The sequence below is a fragment of the Coenobita brevimanus genome, chromosome 98 (genome assembly GCF_032717465.1).
Source record: "Coenobita brevimanus isolate Jiangsu-jjx chromosome 98, ASM3271746v2, whole genome shotgun sequence".
NCBI classification, from domain to species: domain Eukaryota; kingdom Metazoa; phylum Arthropoda; class Malacostraca; order Decapoda; family Coenobitidae; genus Coenobita; species Coenobita brevimanus.
In genome coordinates, this window is record NC_137051.1 from 38,598,540 (window position 1) to 38,611,407 (window position 12,868).

Genomic DNA, 12,868 nt, shown 5'->3' on the forward strand with positions numbered 1-12,868 from the left:
GGCACCATAATTGTAAAAACTCACGTAAAGAAGCACAAAGGAGAGCAAATAAAACACATGCACTGGTCCTTTTGAGGCTGTTTGTTTTAGGGTAGGTTAAACTAATGTAACTATTTTAAATCAAGGACAATGATACCAAGCAGAAAAGCATCCCCACCCACCAAGCCTCCTTCTCGTGACGATCCCAACATAAAGAAAATGGAATTATTTAGTCACCCATTACTACGTGCTGATGCAGAGATTTTTGCACGTGGCAGTTTTCATTACACTGCTCCTTGCCTGCCTCTCTCTCTCTCTCTCTCTCTCTCTCTCTCTGGAAAAACTAGTGTGCTTATGAAGAAGGTCGTGGGGCAAACTCAATATATATATATATATATATATATATATATATAGGATCAGACTTACTGGTTGTTAACATCTTGCATATCAGAATTTGCAGGTGTCAGTGGAAACAACACATAATATTACACATTTATTTAAAAAGTACAAAGAATGACCATCGAAGCAACCACAAGAGGGCAGGTGTTAATGAGGCCTGCGTCACACCTCAGGACAGGGACGAGTTCCAGGTGTGAGGAAACCCAGCATCACCTGCCACTGCCCTCACACCACACGTGGGAAAGGCCTGAACACCACAGGGATTGGTTTGGCATCGTTAATGGCACAAAGAATACCTGTGTACATAATTACCTAATTACACCTGACACCAATAATGCACGAGGAATATTCAAGATAACATTTTAACACTAAAGACTGAATGACCCGCTGGCGACATGCAGTAGCGTATCAAAACAAACACTTTCCATTCACAGCAACAGCAAAACGAGCCAGAACATTCGGTGCTACACATACTGACGGTGATACACAACACCTACTTAAGACTTAGCACGAAACAAACTAGATAACACTGCAGCACCTCTTTCTTACACACCTCGCCTCAGGACTGCATCCATACACGAGTAACCCAAACATCACACCATTCTCAATACACGTCTGACCTGTGTATCGCGATTATAAATTATCCACATACTCGCAAACGCTGTATAAGGGATGACAGACCACATACGAGGACACTGCCAAGACATACATCACACAAGACGGGATTCTGTACAACACTGCTTGCCGAGAGTTCTTCAGGAAGCTCCCTAACACCTTTTCCTAGGCAATTTTGTTTATTACACCTTACTGTCCTCCTCTGTGTTACATAAATCCTTCCAGTATCGCCACACTCTGCATAAATAACATACAAAACGATATTAACCACCCATATCCCAGACTAATTCGCTATGACCGAGGTGTTAGGGAGCTTCCGTTATACAAGAATATGAGCCTTCGTGATACTTATTCCTTAACGACTTACTATCTTACACATTCGTTGTTTTTTTCTTGTCTGTTATGTCCTTTATATATACTTAATAGCGACCTGTTGGCATCAGTAACATACAAGAGGATTATCAAGGTGTAACTGTATAAAATAAATCGCTATGGAAAAGGGGTTACGGAATCTACACCCCCCAGAAAATATCAAAAGGGTCTTCACATAACGACATAAATTCTAGACACGACCACTGACGACATAAGACCGTGCTATCGGAATAACTCTATCATCTAACTAGGAAAAAAATGCAAAATCCAACATAGTGACACAAATTTCGATGTTCTAGAAATTTTGCGTTATTTCACCGCCATAACACTGAACAACACAGAGAAACAAACTGTCTGAATAATAACAAGACACAAGAAATCAAAATGGCGCGAAGAACAGCGAGTGAGTTTACTGCACAGCATACTTGGTCGTAGAGTATAAAAATATATCTACATAAAAACACTGGAGTGGTTGTTGCAGACTATCTTTAAAAGGGTAAATGTTGCTTATGAACTTGCAAATGAACGAACTTGCAAATAACCGAACTTGCAAAATGGGCGCCAAAAGTCCTGCGCCCGGATACACAAACATACGATCGACTAAGTCACGTATTTTTTTTTTTTTTTCCCCCAGCGGAGACAAAGAAAGGGCAGACACTCCTGACTTGTTCTTGCCGGGAAAAAAAATAACAATAATCTATAGTACAAAGAGGAAAATTATCTTTTTCTTTTTTTGTACGAATGGCAGAGAAAAGTCAAAACTTTCCCACGTCTCTTGTTCCTTATCAGAGTTACGAGAGGGAAGTGATCGTATAAATGTGTTAGGTGATCTGGACGGTGAACGGCTGGCGGGTGTAGGTGTGCAGGTGTAGCCATGGAGTGCACCTGGATATGTGAAGTGGGTGGGTGTAACTTGAACGAAATCACTCTGGTCTGGCTCGCTTCATGTCGACGGTTTTCAGTTCGTCTACAGCAACTGCCCCTCTACCTTCATCAATCATTCATCTCTGTTACTTATTTCCCGCTCATTCCCTTCAACTTGGCAGAAATTTTCGTCTTTTGCTGCTTATTTCCCATAGCTCAGTGACAGAATAGGAAAATGCTACGGCTCTACATCCCTTCCATAGCGCTTATTCTTGACTATATAGCATCGTATTCTAGTGTCAAGCTCTTGTTACTGTACGGCATTCAAGGTTTGGAGATGGCAGTTTTACGCCCAGCTAAGATGAAGAGTATACAGTACGTTTGCCACTAACTGTCCTTCTTGCCTATGGTCTTTGCCACTCTCGAATATTCTTCCTTTTGTATTTTCCATCCCTTCTCTGACACTCCATCACTAACTCTTCCGTCATCTTCCACTAACCCTCTTACTAGACAACAGTTGTTTATGTCCTCATCTTTAATGCTCTTACTCCGTGTCGTACATTTATTTCCTTATTTTTATCACCAGCAGCTAAAACCGTACCGCGGATAAGGACGGTACGTTTGTCAATCCACAGTTTTATTTATTTATTTTTTTTATCACTTATAATATTCTCCTTCATAACTTTGAATTGTTTTATTTGTAACATGATATTTGTATTTGTATTTCCTCTCACACCAATCTGTTTCCCTATCTCTTTTTCCTCTAGAGATGTTTTACTTATCACAGCCTAGCAAACATCGATCTGTCTCCCTGGCCCGTATTCTCCAAGCTACGCAGGAAGCTTCGACGTGTACAATACCTCTTCTTTATCGATTTATTTTCTATATTGCGCCTCATCACCTTACTGATATGTTTTGCACCAATAACGTACAAGATGATAGTGAGATGTAATGTGCGCAATAAATCGCTAAGGAAGAGATATTACAAAATCTCAAAAGCCACGAAAAATGCGACCCACTAGCCTCTACCAACACCATGCCTGCCACCATGCACCCTGCCCCCACCCTTCCACAGCCCCAACCCCTCCCCTGCACTCCCGGGCCAACCTCTGCGCTAGAAATGTGACTTTAGCTGCTACGGAGATGCACTTGGGTCTCAGGAGGCAGCGCGACGGACACTCTTGACTTTTTGCTTCTCCAACTGATAGCCGGGACTGATGTAAATTAAGTTCTCGTTTCCGAAGCCCAGTATTCTGCAAGAGATAAACAAGAATACAGGTTAGTATTTTAAAATGTCCAAGTTCATTAAGAATTTAAATAAAAGGCCGATTCTTCTGTGATAACCATGCAAGGCTTATTATTTTCAGAGGAATCTTAATTTTTAGGGGGAAAATTTTCGATACCTCTGGCGGATTCGAACCTCCGACCCCAATTTGTGCCACCGAATCACTAAGCGCCAGACTAAAGCAACTGTTTGAACAATACCTGACTTGAAAACAAACATTCCCCACTGTGTGCATTACATACAAAGAAGTCCCGTGGCCAGTTCTCAGCCATGTACAAGGAATTAAAAGTGACATTACGGCAGAACAGAAAAGGATGTGATTATCGTCAGTCTAAATATCGGGTATAGAAAAAACAAAGCTTCATTTATTTTCATCTTATTACTTTGTTTTATTTCCAGGTCTTGCAAATAACGTATATCATGTACTGTCGCATGAGGAAAGGTGAAAGCATAACGAGAACTGAATAAGTGAAAGTATAACGAGAATTGATTAGTTCTATACCTGAGCAGTGGGTTTGTGGTGCGGGGGACGCCCTGGGCCCTGGTGAGGGTGAGGTGCAGGACACAGGAGGAGGGCAGGTGGGGGTCACACTTAATTTTGCCCACCCGCGTCACTTCCTGCGCGTCATAGTAGTCGATCACCAGCGTACACCCTCTGGAAAATAAAAACAATAGTGCCGTAAATAAGGACGCCAAGACTGTGAAACTGCATAATTCATTCGCCATTGTTAAATAATAGAAATGATATATCCAGTCCCATACTACTCCTTTTAAAGCCTATAAACTTAACTACCGTAAACCAGATCTAAGGACAGGCAACCAGCTTACGTCCCGGGCACCTTTTAGGGATACGAACCAATGCAGTGAGGCAAAATCAATGTCTAGGCACAAACATTTCTAGGCCATTCTAGGCGTAGGGTCGTAAAAGACTCCTAGAACATCTTCCTTGCCAGTTTATCTCGGAAAATGTAACGCTAATACTATCTTTTAAGTTACTGATGCAAATGTTATTGATATAAAAAAGACAATGCAAACACTAAGGACAACAAGGTCTGTGGTTTCATGCAAAGTTGTCAATATCAATAAAAGATAAAGTGAACACGGAAGAAAATATTCAGGTATATGTTACTGATAAAAATTCTTTCGATACTGAAATGACAAGTCTAGAAAAAAAAAAAAAAAAAGATAGAGAAAAAGGGATATTTTCTACGTTACTGATGCAAACTTTATCGTTATTAAAAAGAGCAGCCAACTTAGATAACGAGAATTTGGGCCTTGGTTGTGACCATACGAAACTGATAGTAGTAGTAGTAGTAGTAGAGTAGTAGTAGTAGGGGTGGTGGTGGTGGTAGTAGTAGTAGTGAGAGTAGTAATAGTAGCAGCAGCAACCACAGGCTCATTTGAACTTAAACCAAATGAACTGTAGGTTTTAGTTCCTTGTCTCCTGCAGTCCACCATCCTCCTTTGGGGGGATGGAGAGGGAGCTGAGGGACCCTTGAATAACTGTGAGAGAGAGAGAGAGAGAGAGAGAGAGAGAGAGAGAGAGAGAGAGTTACCTGACGCCGTGGTCCTCTCCCTCCGTCATGCGCACCACGTCACGAGCCAGGCGGTTGAGGAAGTCAGCTGGCACCAACACGGACACGCTACTGGCTCCTCCCTCACACCCGGGCAGCTGAAACAAAAAATACTAGAGTTGTCCCTATCATGAAGAGGTTGAATGATAATAGCAATGAGTTTTAGGCCTCTCTGATTCGCTTCCAACTACATTACTTATTCTAGCGTAAAATGGAACAGAAAATTCAAAAGTTCAAAGAAATTATTTACATTAACGGTCATGTGAGTACGTTAAGTTTGAAAAGGGGGAGGTGTTACTTAAAGACGTTAAAGGGTAATAACACTTTTAGGATCCTTAAAACAGGCTCCAAACTCCCTAAAATAAGGACTTGTACACCAAAGTTACGTGTCTAAAGGGGCTGGTTACGTCTTAAAGTGATTTCTTATCTGGCACACAAATTTAAGGTTAAAATATCACATTCACTCATTAATCAGTCAACAGTATTCAAGCATTAGACTGTATGAATCGGTGGTGTGTGTGTGTGTGTGTGTATCTTAACAGGAATGAGTCGAGCTCGTACTGTCCCATATCTCGTGTGTGTGTGTGTGTGTGTGTGTGTGTGTGTGTGATACTGTCCGGGAAGTGTACACCTGTTTATTAGATACTGTACATGAGCGTCCGTATTTACCTGTGTGCACCTGGGACTGTGTGTATTTTATGTGCACATGTACAAAACTGCAAGCAAGTTTTTGAAAAGTGGTGTTTTTATCTATCAAAATCTGTTTATCTATTTATCTCTATGTATCTGCTTTCTATACATTATCTATCTATTTATCTATTTATCTACTAGTCTAGATTTGAAACTGGGAGTGTATCAAAATGTGACGTCAGAGAGAACCAATCCTTTATTTATTTTACTTTATTTTTTTATTTATTTAGAGAGAGAGAGAACCAACCTTCATTTGTTTATTTATTTATTTTCTTATTTATATATATATATAGAGAGAGTTACCTGGTAGAGGCGGTGGCGGGATTTCTTCAACAAGCGCCATATATGCTTAGCCAGCAACATGGCCGCCGTCTCGTCCTCGGTCATCCTGTAGTCGTAGAAGTCTGCAAGAGAATTTACGGTTTTAGCTGTAAACATTTATCTAACGGGTGTAAAAATAACGATAGAAATTAATTTACAGTATAAGCTGCCCCCTACCCCTGCGCCAAATAAAAAAGATGAAATATATATATATATATATATATATATATATATATATATATATATATTGTTTACTCGCTAACCCTGGTTCATTCGACGCAAAAAATTCAATCATACCGCAAAAGATGTATTGTATTTCAGATGCGCGGGAAAAAACATGATGAAAACGTAAAGGTTAAATAATTTTCCCATAACTTTCAGGTCAGCAGAGGTAAAGGACAGACTGAATAATTTGCAATGCTATAAAGGGCCACAAGAGCTCAGTGTTAGCGCTCGTGTTTCCCCACTTTAAGGTTAGCAGTTCCAGCCGACACCAGTATAGCGTATTTCTGGTGAGAGATGTAGCGGTCTCCAAGGACCTCTCCCTGCCCTGTACACTTAGATGGTCCAAAGTTCTACCTCGCGAGATTCACCCTGTAATGCTTGATCTCTTTGGTATTGTAAAAACGAAACGCTACTCCCCAAGGTATTTTTTTTAAAGGTATGCTTGTCTGCTAGATACGTTTAACCACAACTTCCAACGGGCACAGGCTTTAGTTGGGAGTTAAGCTAAGCATATACCACTTTAGATAAGCGTAAGAATAACTTGAGTGTTTAATAATGACGAAAATCTTACTTCAACTTCTGCATCGGTCACGCGGTGTTTTGGGTTTGGGTTACTGGCCGAATTTTTCATACCGAAGAAGTGAGACTGTACGCAAGTTTTCATTTTCTTATGGCCATTTATTGAAGCTGTGAACATTAGATAGGGTTGGCCTGAATTCTGCGCTACTATATTGCTCTTACTCTAACTTGGCCTAAAAATTGCCGTCTCTCCTTGAATGCTGAGTGGTAAAAAATAAACACTGAAATTTGGTGTTAGTCACGAAAAATTGTCATGGAAAATATTTAGAGCCATTGTATTGTCTTTTTCCTCCACTGATCTACGTGAAATAAGCTGCAAAAGGACGAAAATCTAGGGCTGGGTTCCGAAACACGGGAGCCCAACCCCAAATGGAGTCGGAAGATGTTATATAAAGGATCGAATGTGGATCATGGCGTCGATGGGGTTTAAGCCTATTAGAAGTAGATCATCCCCTATACAACCCTTGTCTTTATAAAAATTCTCTTTCTTATTGTTTACTACTCTGAAAATAAATAAATAAAAAACAACTGCACTACATAATTTTACTCTGTTGACTGACATTCTTTTTCGATTACTTTATTACTGATTTTCTATTTAAGTGGGTGCAAAGGCGTGTCTGTGTTTTATTTATATACAGTTTACACACGTGATAAAGCATACGAAAATAGTGTATACCCGGCACCTACTACTACTACTACTACTACACACACACACACACAATTTAGGCGGGTGCTATTTTGAGAGAGGGGAAGGCTCGATAAGAAGTATTTATTTTTCTTTCTTAAAACTCTTGCACCCAACTGTAGTCCCCTTCAGATGACAGCGTGGTGAAAAAATGTTGGCACCCTGTTTAGAAGCGGCATGTTTCTCTCTCTCTCTCTCTCTCTCTCTCTCTCTCTCCATTAAGCAAGCCTAAGATAGGAAAATCCGCCATATATCTCTCTCTAAATCCCACCCCTGGCTAAGTAACTGAGGGACATATGCTAAGAGGGCTTGGAGATGGCGTGACACCTTTCTCGTGGCGATTTATCCTACACCCTACACCTTTGATCTATTCTACACCTACACATGGCTTGCTTCATTACAATCCAGTGGGGTAATGAGGTGTAACATAGACTAGATCGCCAAGGAAAAGGTGTTACGTACTCTGCTCAGTCTGCGGGTGTGGGAGTGGTCAGAAATGCACAAGTGATGGAAGGAGGCACTAATAACCCTGAGAGCCGTCCCTGTAACGCGACCGAAACGCCTTTAACTGAGCGATTTATTCTGGACATCACACTTTATTTTTTTTTTTTTTTAATGCAAAGTATCTCGATTTTGAAATTATATTGTACGTGAATTTTAAGATGTAGTACGCAAAATAAGTCGCTATGGATCGTGTTGCGATGTCACCTTACGATACGGCTCGAAAGCTGTGTGTGACGGAAGTGAAAATGGAAGCGATGTGAAAAGAGTTGGATTTAAATGGTTATGTGGCGTCACCCATCACATGGTGTACAGTACTCTGGCAGAGGTGATCGGAGAGTAGTAGTAGTAGTAGTAGTAGTAGTAGTAATGGTGGTGGTGGCAGGTGCAGCAGTAGTAGTAGTAGTAGTAGTAATAGTGGTGGTGGTGGTGGAAGATGCAGTAATAGCAATAGTTGTGGCAGTAGTGGTAGTAGTAGTAGTGGCAGAAGTAGTGGTAGTGGTAATAGTAGTAGTGGTGGTGGTGGTGGTGGAAGATGCAGTAATAACAATAGTTGTGGCAGTAGTGGTACAGTAGTAGTAGTAGTGGCAGAAGTAGTGGTGGTGGTGGTGGTGGTGGTAGGTGCAGTAGTAGTAATAGCAGTAATAACAGAAGCAGTAGTAGTAGTAGCAGTGGCAGAAGTAGTAGTAGTAGTAGTGGCAGAAGTAGTAGTAGTAGTAGTAGTAGCTGTTGTTGTTGTTGTATCCCTGAGTTTATCTGAAACGTGAATCCCTGTGGACTGCAGGCTGAAGTTACCCTCATCTTGCAGTTCACCATCTTCCTTTCAGGGGATAGGGAAAGAAGTGAGAGACGTTTGTACAATCGGGCATAGTAGTAGCTCAGTTATATCAAGACCACCACGTGAAGGCGCCCCTCTCCAGCATCAGTCAACAAACATACAAGGATATACAAGCCAACGGGTCGGTTCAGCGCATCCGACATCTGAGAACCTGATTTTGAAATAGAAGTAGCGTACGTGATCTTTCGGAAAATAATTACGAAAAATGACAGGCCTATAGAGGATACTGACGGATGAAAAAGTGAACTCCAAACACACAGCATAGAAGCATTAACCCTAGTCAGCGAGTCAGCACGAGTTGCAGCGGATCAGCAGGGTGATAATGGGTGGTGGGGTGAGTCAGTATGGGTCAGCATAACTCAGCAAAACACGAGTTATTTCTTTTATGAACACCTGATTATGCTGGCGCCACTAATCTAATGTTGTTAATAGCTACGGGATTGAAAGCATTGTGTGTGTGTGTGTGTGTGTGTGTGTGTGTACTTCATGCACCCATTACACAGAAAGACTACTCGTGTTTTCACTGGACTTCGTATGCATTATTTCGTGGGTTCGATGTCTGTTCACCTCGGCTATTATTATTATTATTATCATTATCATCACACACCCAGCTACAATAATCCTAAATCCTTTCAATCAGGTGTTGGATTTTTTCGTCACTGTCTTCCAAGCTCTTGAATCTTGTGTTAAGTTTAGCCATGTTCCTTTCTAACGCTGCTTTTATAACTCTGGGTAAACCTCACGTGTGGTATTTTATTGTTGCATCCCCAGATTACGAATGTGAACCCGGGAGACTACAGGCTGAAATTGCCCTCTGCAGTCCACCATCCTCCCTGCAGAGGATAGGGAAGGAGCTGAGGGCCGTTTGTATAACCAGGCAGCAGCTGGTAATATCGGTGCCAACACGGAAAGACGTCCCCTCACCATCTGTGCAGGGTATACTCCATCCATTGCCCAGTCTTTTTTCTTTTTTCTTTTCTCATCCACGGCCCCGGGGTTAGGCTACTCATTCCCAGTATTTGAAGCAAAGGTGACCAATCGCCCCTGAGTGGCATTATATGAGCAACACCAACCACCCCTCAGATGGAAACTTCACAGGCACCATCCGGCTAGAGCGCAGCAACTCACTAAACCACCAGGGGTCCTTTGGTTATATCTCCTACCACCCAATGTCGTAAATTGTTTCTTGGCTTACAGGAAACCACGTGGATTATCACTCAGCGTAGAGTCACCTGAAGGCAGCACTACATCGAGCGAATGACGGGCACCTCAACCTACCACTAACAGGATAAAACTCCTCCTTTTCCTTCACTATGAAAGACGTTCCCAGTTTTCTAAAATCATCAGGTACAAGGAGGAATAAAAAAAATAGTCCTAATGTTGTGCAGGATATGCCTACTAGGATGGGCTGGACTGACGAGGAAACTACCCCTACCAGCTTCACTTCCCCCCAAACTTGTATTTAGGTCTGGCTTTTACAAGAGGTCTCTATGATTTCGTACGTATTGATATGTGTGGTGAAATATTATGATGATCCATTCCGACGTACACATATACATATAATTTGTAATGTGTGTGTGTGTGTGTGTGTGTGTGTGTGTGTGTGTGTGTGTAATGCCTGAAAAGAGCGTTCATACGTGTATCAAATCCTCACGTATACTAACTCGTACAACGCTACGGTGGTGTTCAACAAGCAGGTGTTATTGATCCCGGATGCACAGCCCAGGTGTGGAGGATGCAACACAGAGGCAGGCAAGTGTAGGAGTGAAGCTTACCTTGCGACAGGACGGGAAGGGTGGCCTTGTACGTGTTGGGTCGCAGAATGGACAGCATCTTGCCGAGTGGAGTAATGCTCGACTTGCGTGACCTTTGACTTGGCGCCGCTTGTCTGAGTTTTCCCCTTTACTGGCGGCGGGAGCTGTGGCCTGCGTGCTTGGGCGGGACCTCTGCCTGACGCAACACCAAGAATTATACTGTGGCCGATAGCACCAAACGCGACTATTACGGGGATTCTTCAAATGTATTTATGGTTGTGAGACGCACTGGATTGACTGAGAGGTTCCTGACGAACCCTGCGTTTTCCATAGATACAACAACTGGTTCAGCAGTGTGGAGGACCATGAAGACGCGTCCCTCCTCTGCCAGGTTATACGGAGCTCTGACCCGGCGTGCTGGCTGGCCCCGGTACTGTACCACCTGTGGGCTGATGCAACACTCCTGCCACCACTACTTGTAAATCATCTCACACTTATACACAGCACATACGCACTTCATACTCCACATATATACTGCTACGGGTTATATGGCAAACCAAGGCTTATTATACAGATGAACAGTAGCTCAGTTATTTATATAAAATGTGGTGCAATATGGCTACATGGCAGCTGCGTGGCTTGAGGCGGCACAGCACGCGCGCCGCCGCCGTGGCTGCCGGCCGTGTTGGCGATTGTCGTCCTTGGCACTAAACCGATGTGAGGAATTTTCCTGGCGAGGCGTCAGATTCGTTGGTTGACCCTCGACACGTCGCTAGAGAAGCTGTTGGGTACAGCGATGAATGCCAGTGGAAGTTTTTCCGCCGTGACAGATGGCGGCGGCCCAGCAGGGCGGTGGCTGAGTCATATTGATCGCCACACGCACTAACGCGAACACCCTGGAACGTTCTCCTGTTGCAGCATTAACGTTTATTGACAAGGATGCACCACAACCTGTGCCTGCCTCTGCCTAGGGCCAGGCGGGGCGGCGGGCACGGCAGCTGTTATGTGGCGGGAGGAGATGCTGGGAAATACCACACTAACGGTACTCCCTGACAGGCCTCCCCCACCCCCCACCTGGCTGCTGTCGTGTCTGTCATAGGGTACATCAGTCCATACATCTGATGCAAGCCATATCCCGTGCCCTGCCTCAGTACACCTGCACCCACACCACTCATACATACGCAGCGCCTCAAATATCACATTATGAAGCAGGCATCCCACTGCTGCTCTCACCCATGCAACAAATGACAAGGTCGTGCAACTTATAACTGATACCTTGCGAATCAGGTTTATGCAAGACACTCTCGCTTATGAATTTCCGCATTGCGCTATATTAAACAGGTATTTGGCTTTGTTATATTTACTTTATTTACTGAACGTTTAAAGTGTAAATACGTTAAGCCTTTTACATCACTGACGTTATTTATATTTTATTTTCATCACAACTAAACGAATTTATTTATTTATTTATTTGAGAACCTCTTGAAGGCGCTAAAAATAACCTCCATAAACTCCAAAATGAAACGTTCCCTCTAAGTTAGAATATAATGGTTTGATGGGGGCTTAAAATTAAATGACAAGGACGTCGTTGGGTTGAAGAGGAGAAAAAGGTTATAATGAATTCGTTAACTGACGAAGTATTTGTAGATAACTGAGGACTGTCTTGGTACACACACGTACAAGTACAGTACAATATTGTCTTTGGTGTAAAGGATCACAGTCGAAGTATACTGTATACTCTACACTGAGTGACAAGCCAAATGATTTCCTGTACACCAGGAAACCATTCACTAAGCTGGGTGGAAACCATATAACCAAACTATGGCGCCTGGTGGTTTAGTGGGTAATTAAGGCATCCAGCCGGATTAAGCCTGTGTAGGTTGATATCCAAGGGGTGGCTGGGCTTTATTGCTCACGTAATGCCTCTATGGGATGAGGCTTGTCACACTCATCTTAAAGGTCAGGACCAACTTGCCTAGCCCCGGGCTCTTAGTCGACACAGGATTAGATGATGTATATGTATATGTATGTATGCATACTGCAACTTTTTTTTCGAAGACAGACACCACTTAAAAAACAATTATTTAACAGCAGAAAACGTCGCAATCTTGGGTATTATCTCACAAGTAAGTAAAAATTCTTGAGGTGTGTGAGAGTGCTTCGCGGTGGAGAAATATTAGCCAGGCG

The 12,868-nt window shown here is 42.7% G+C and overlaps 1 protein-coding gene across 1 annotated transcript; it reads right to left on the bottom strand.

The window, feature by feature from the left end:
• Positions 1-459: 459 nt before the first annotated feature.
• LOC145414056 (protein charybde-like) lies at positions 460-11,131 on the bottom strand. Its single transcript, XM_080283618.1, has 5 exons — positions 10,703-11,131; positions 6,082-6,182; positions 5,071-5,186; positions 4,017-4,169; positions 460-3,482 (listed from the first exon to the last, which is right to left on the bottom strand). Exons 1-5 carry the CDS (start codon positions 10,758-10,760, stop codon positions 3,386-3,388), a joined length of 525 nt encoding a protein of 174 aa, XP_080139744.1. The 5' UTR covers positions 10,761-11,131; the 3' UTR covers positions 460-3,385.
• Positions 11,132-12,868: the final 1,737 nt, after the last annotated feature.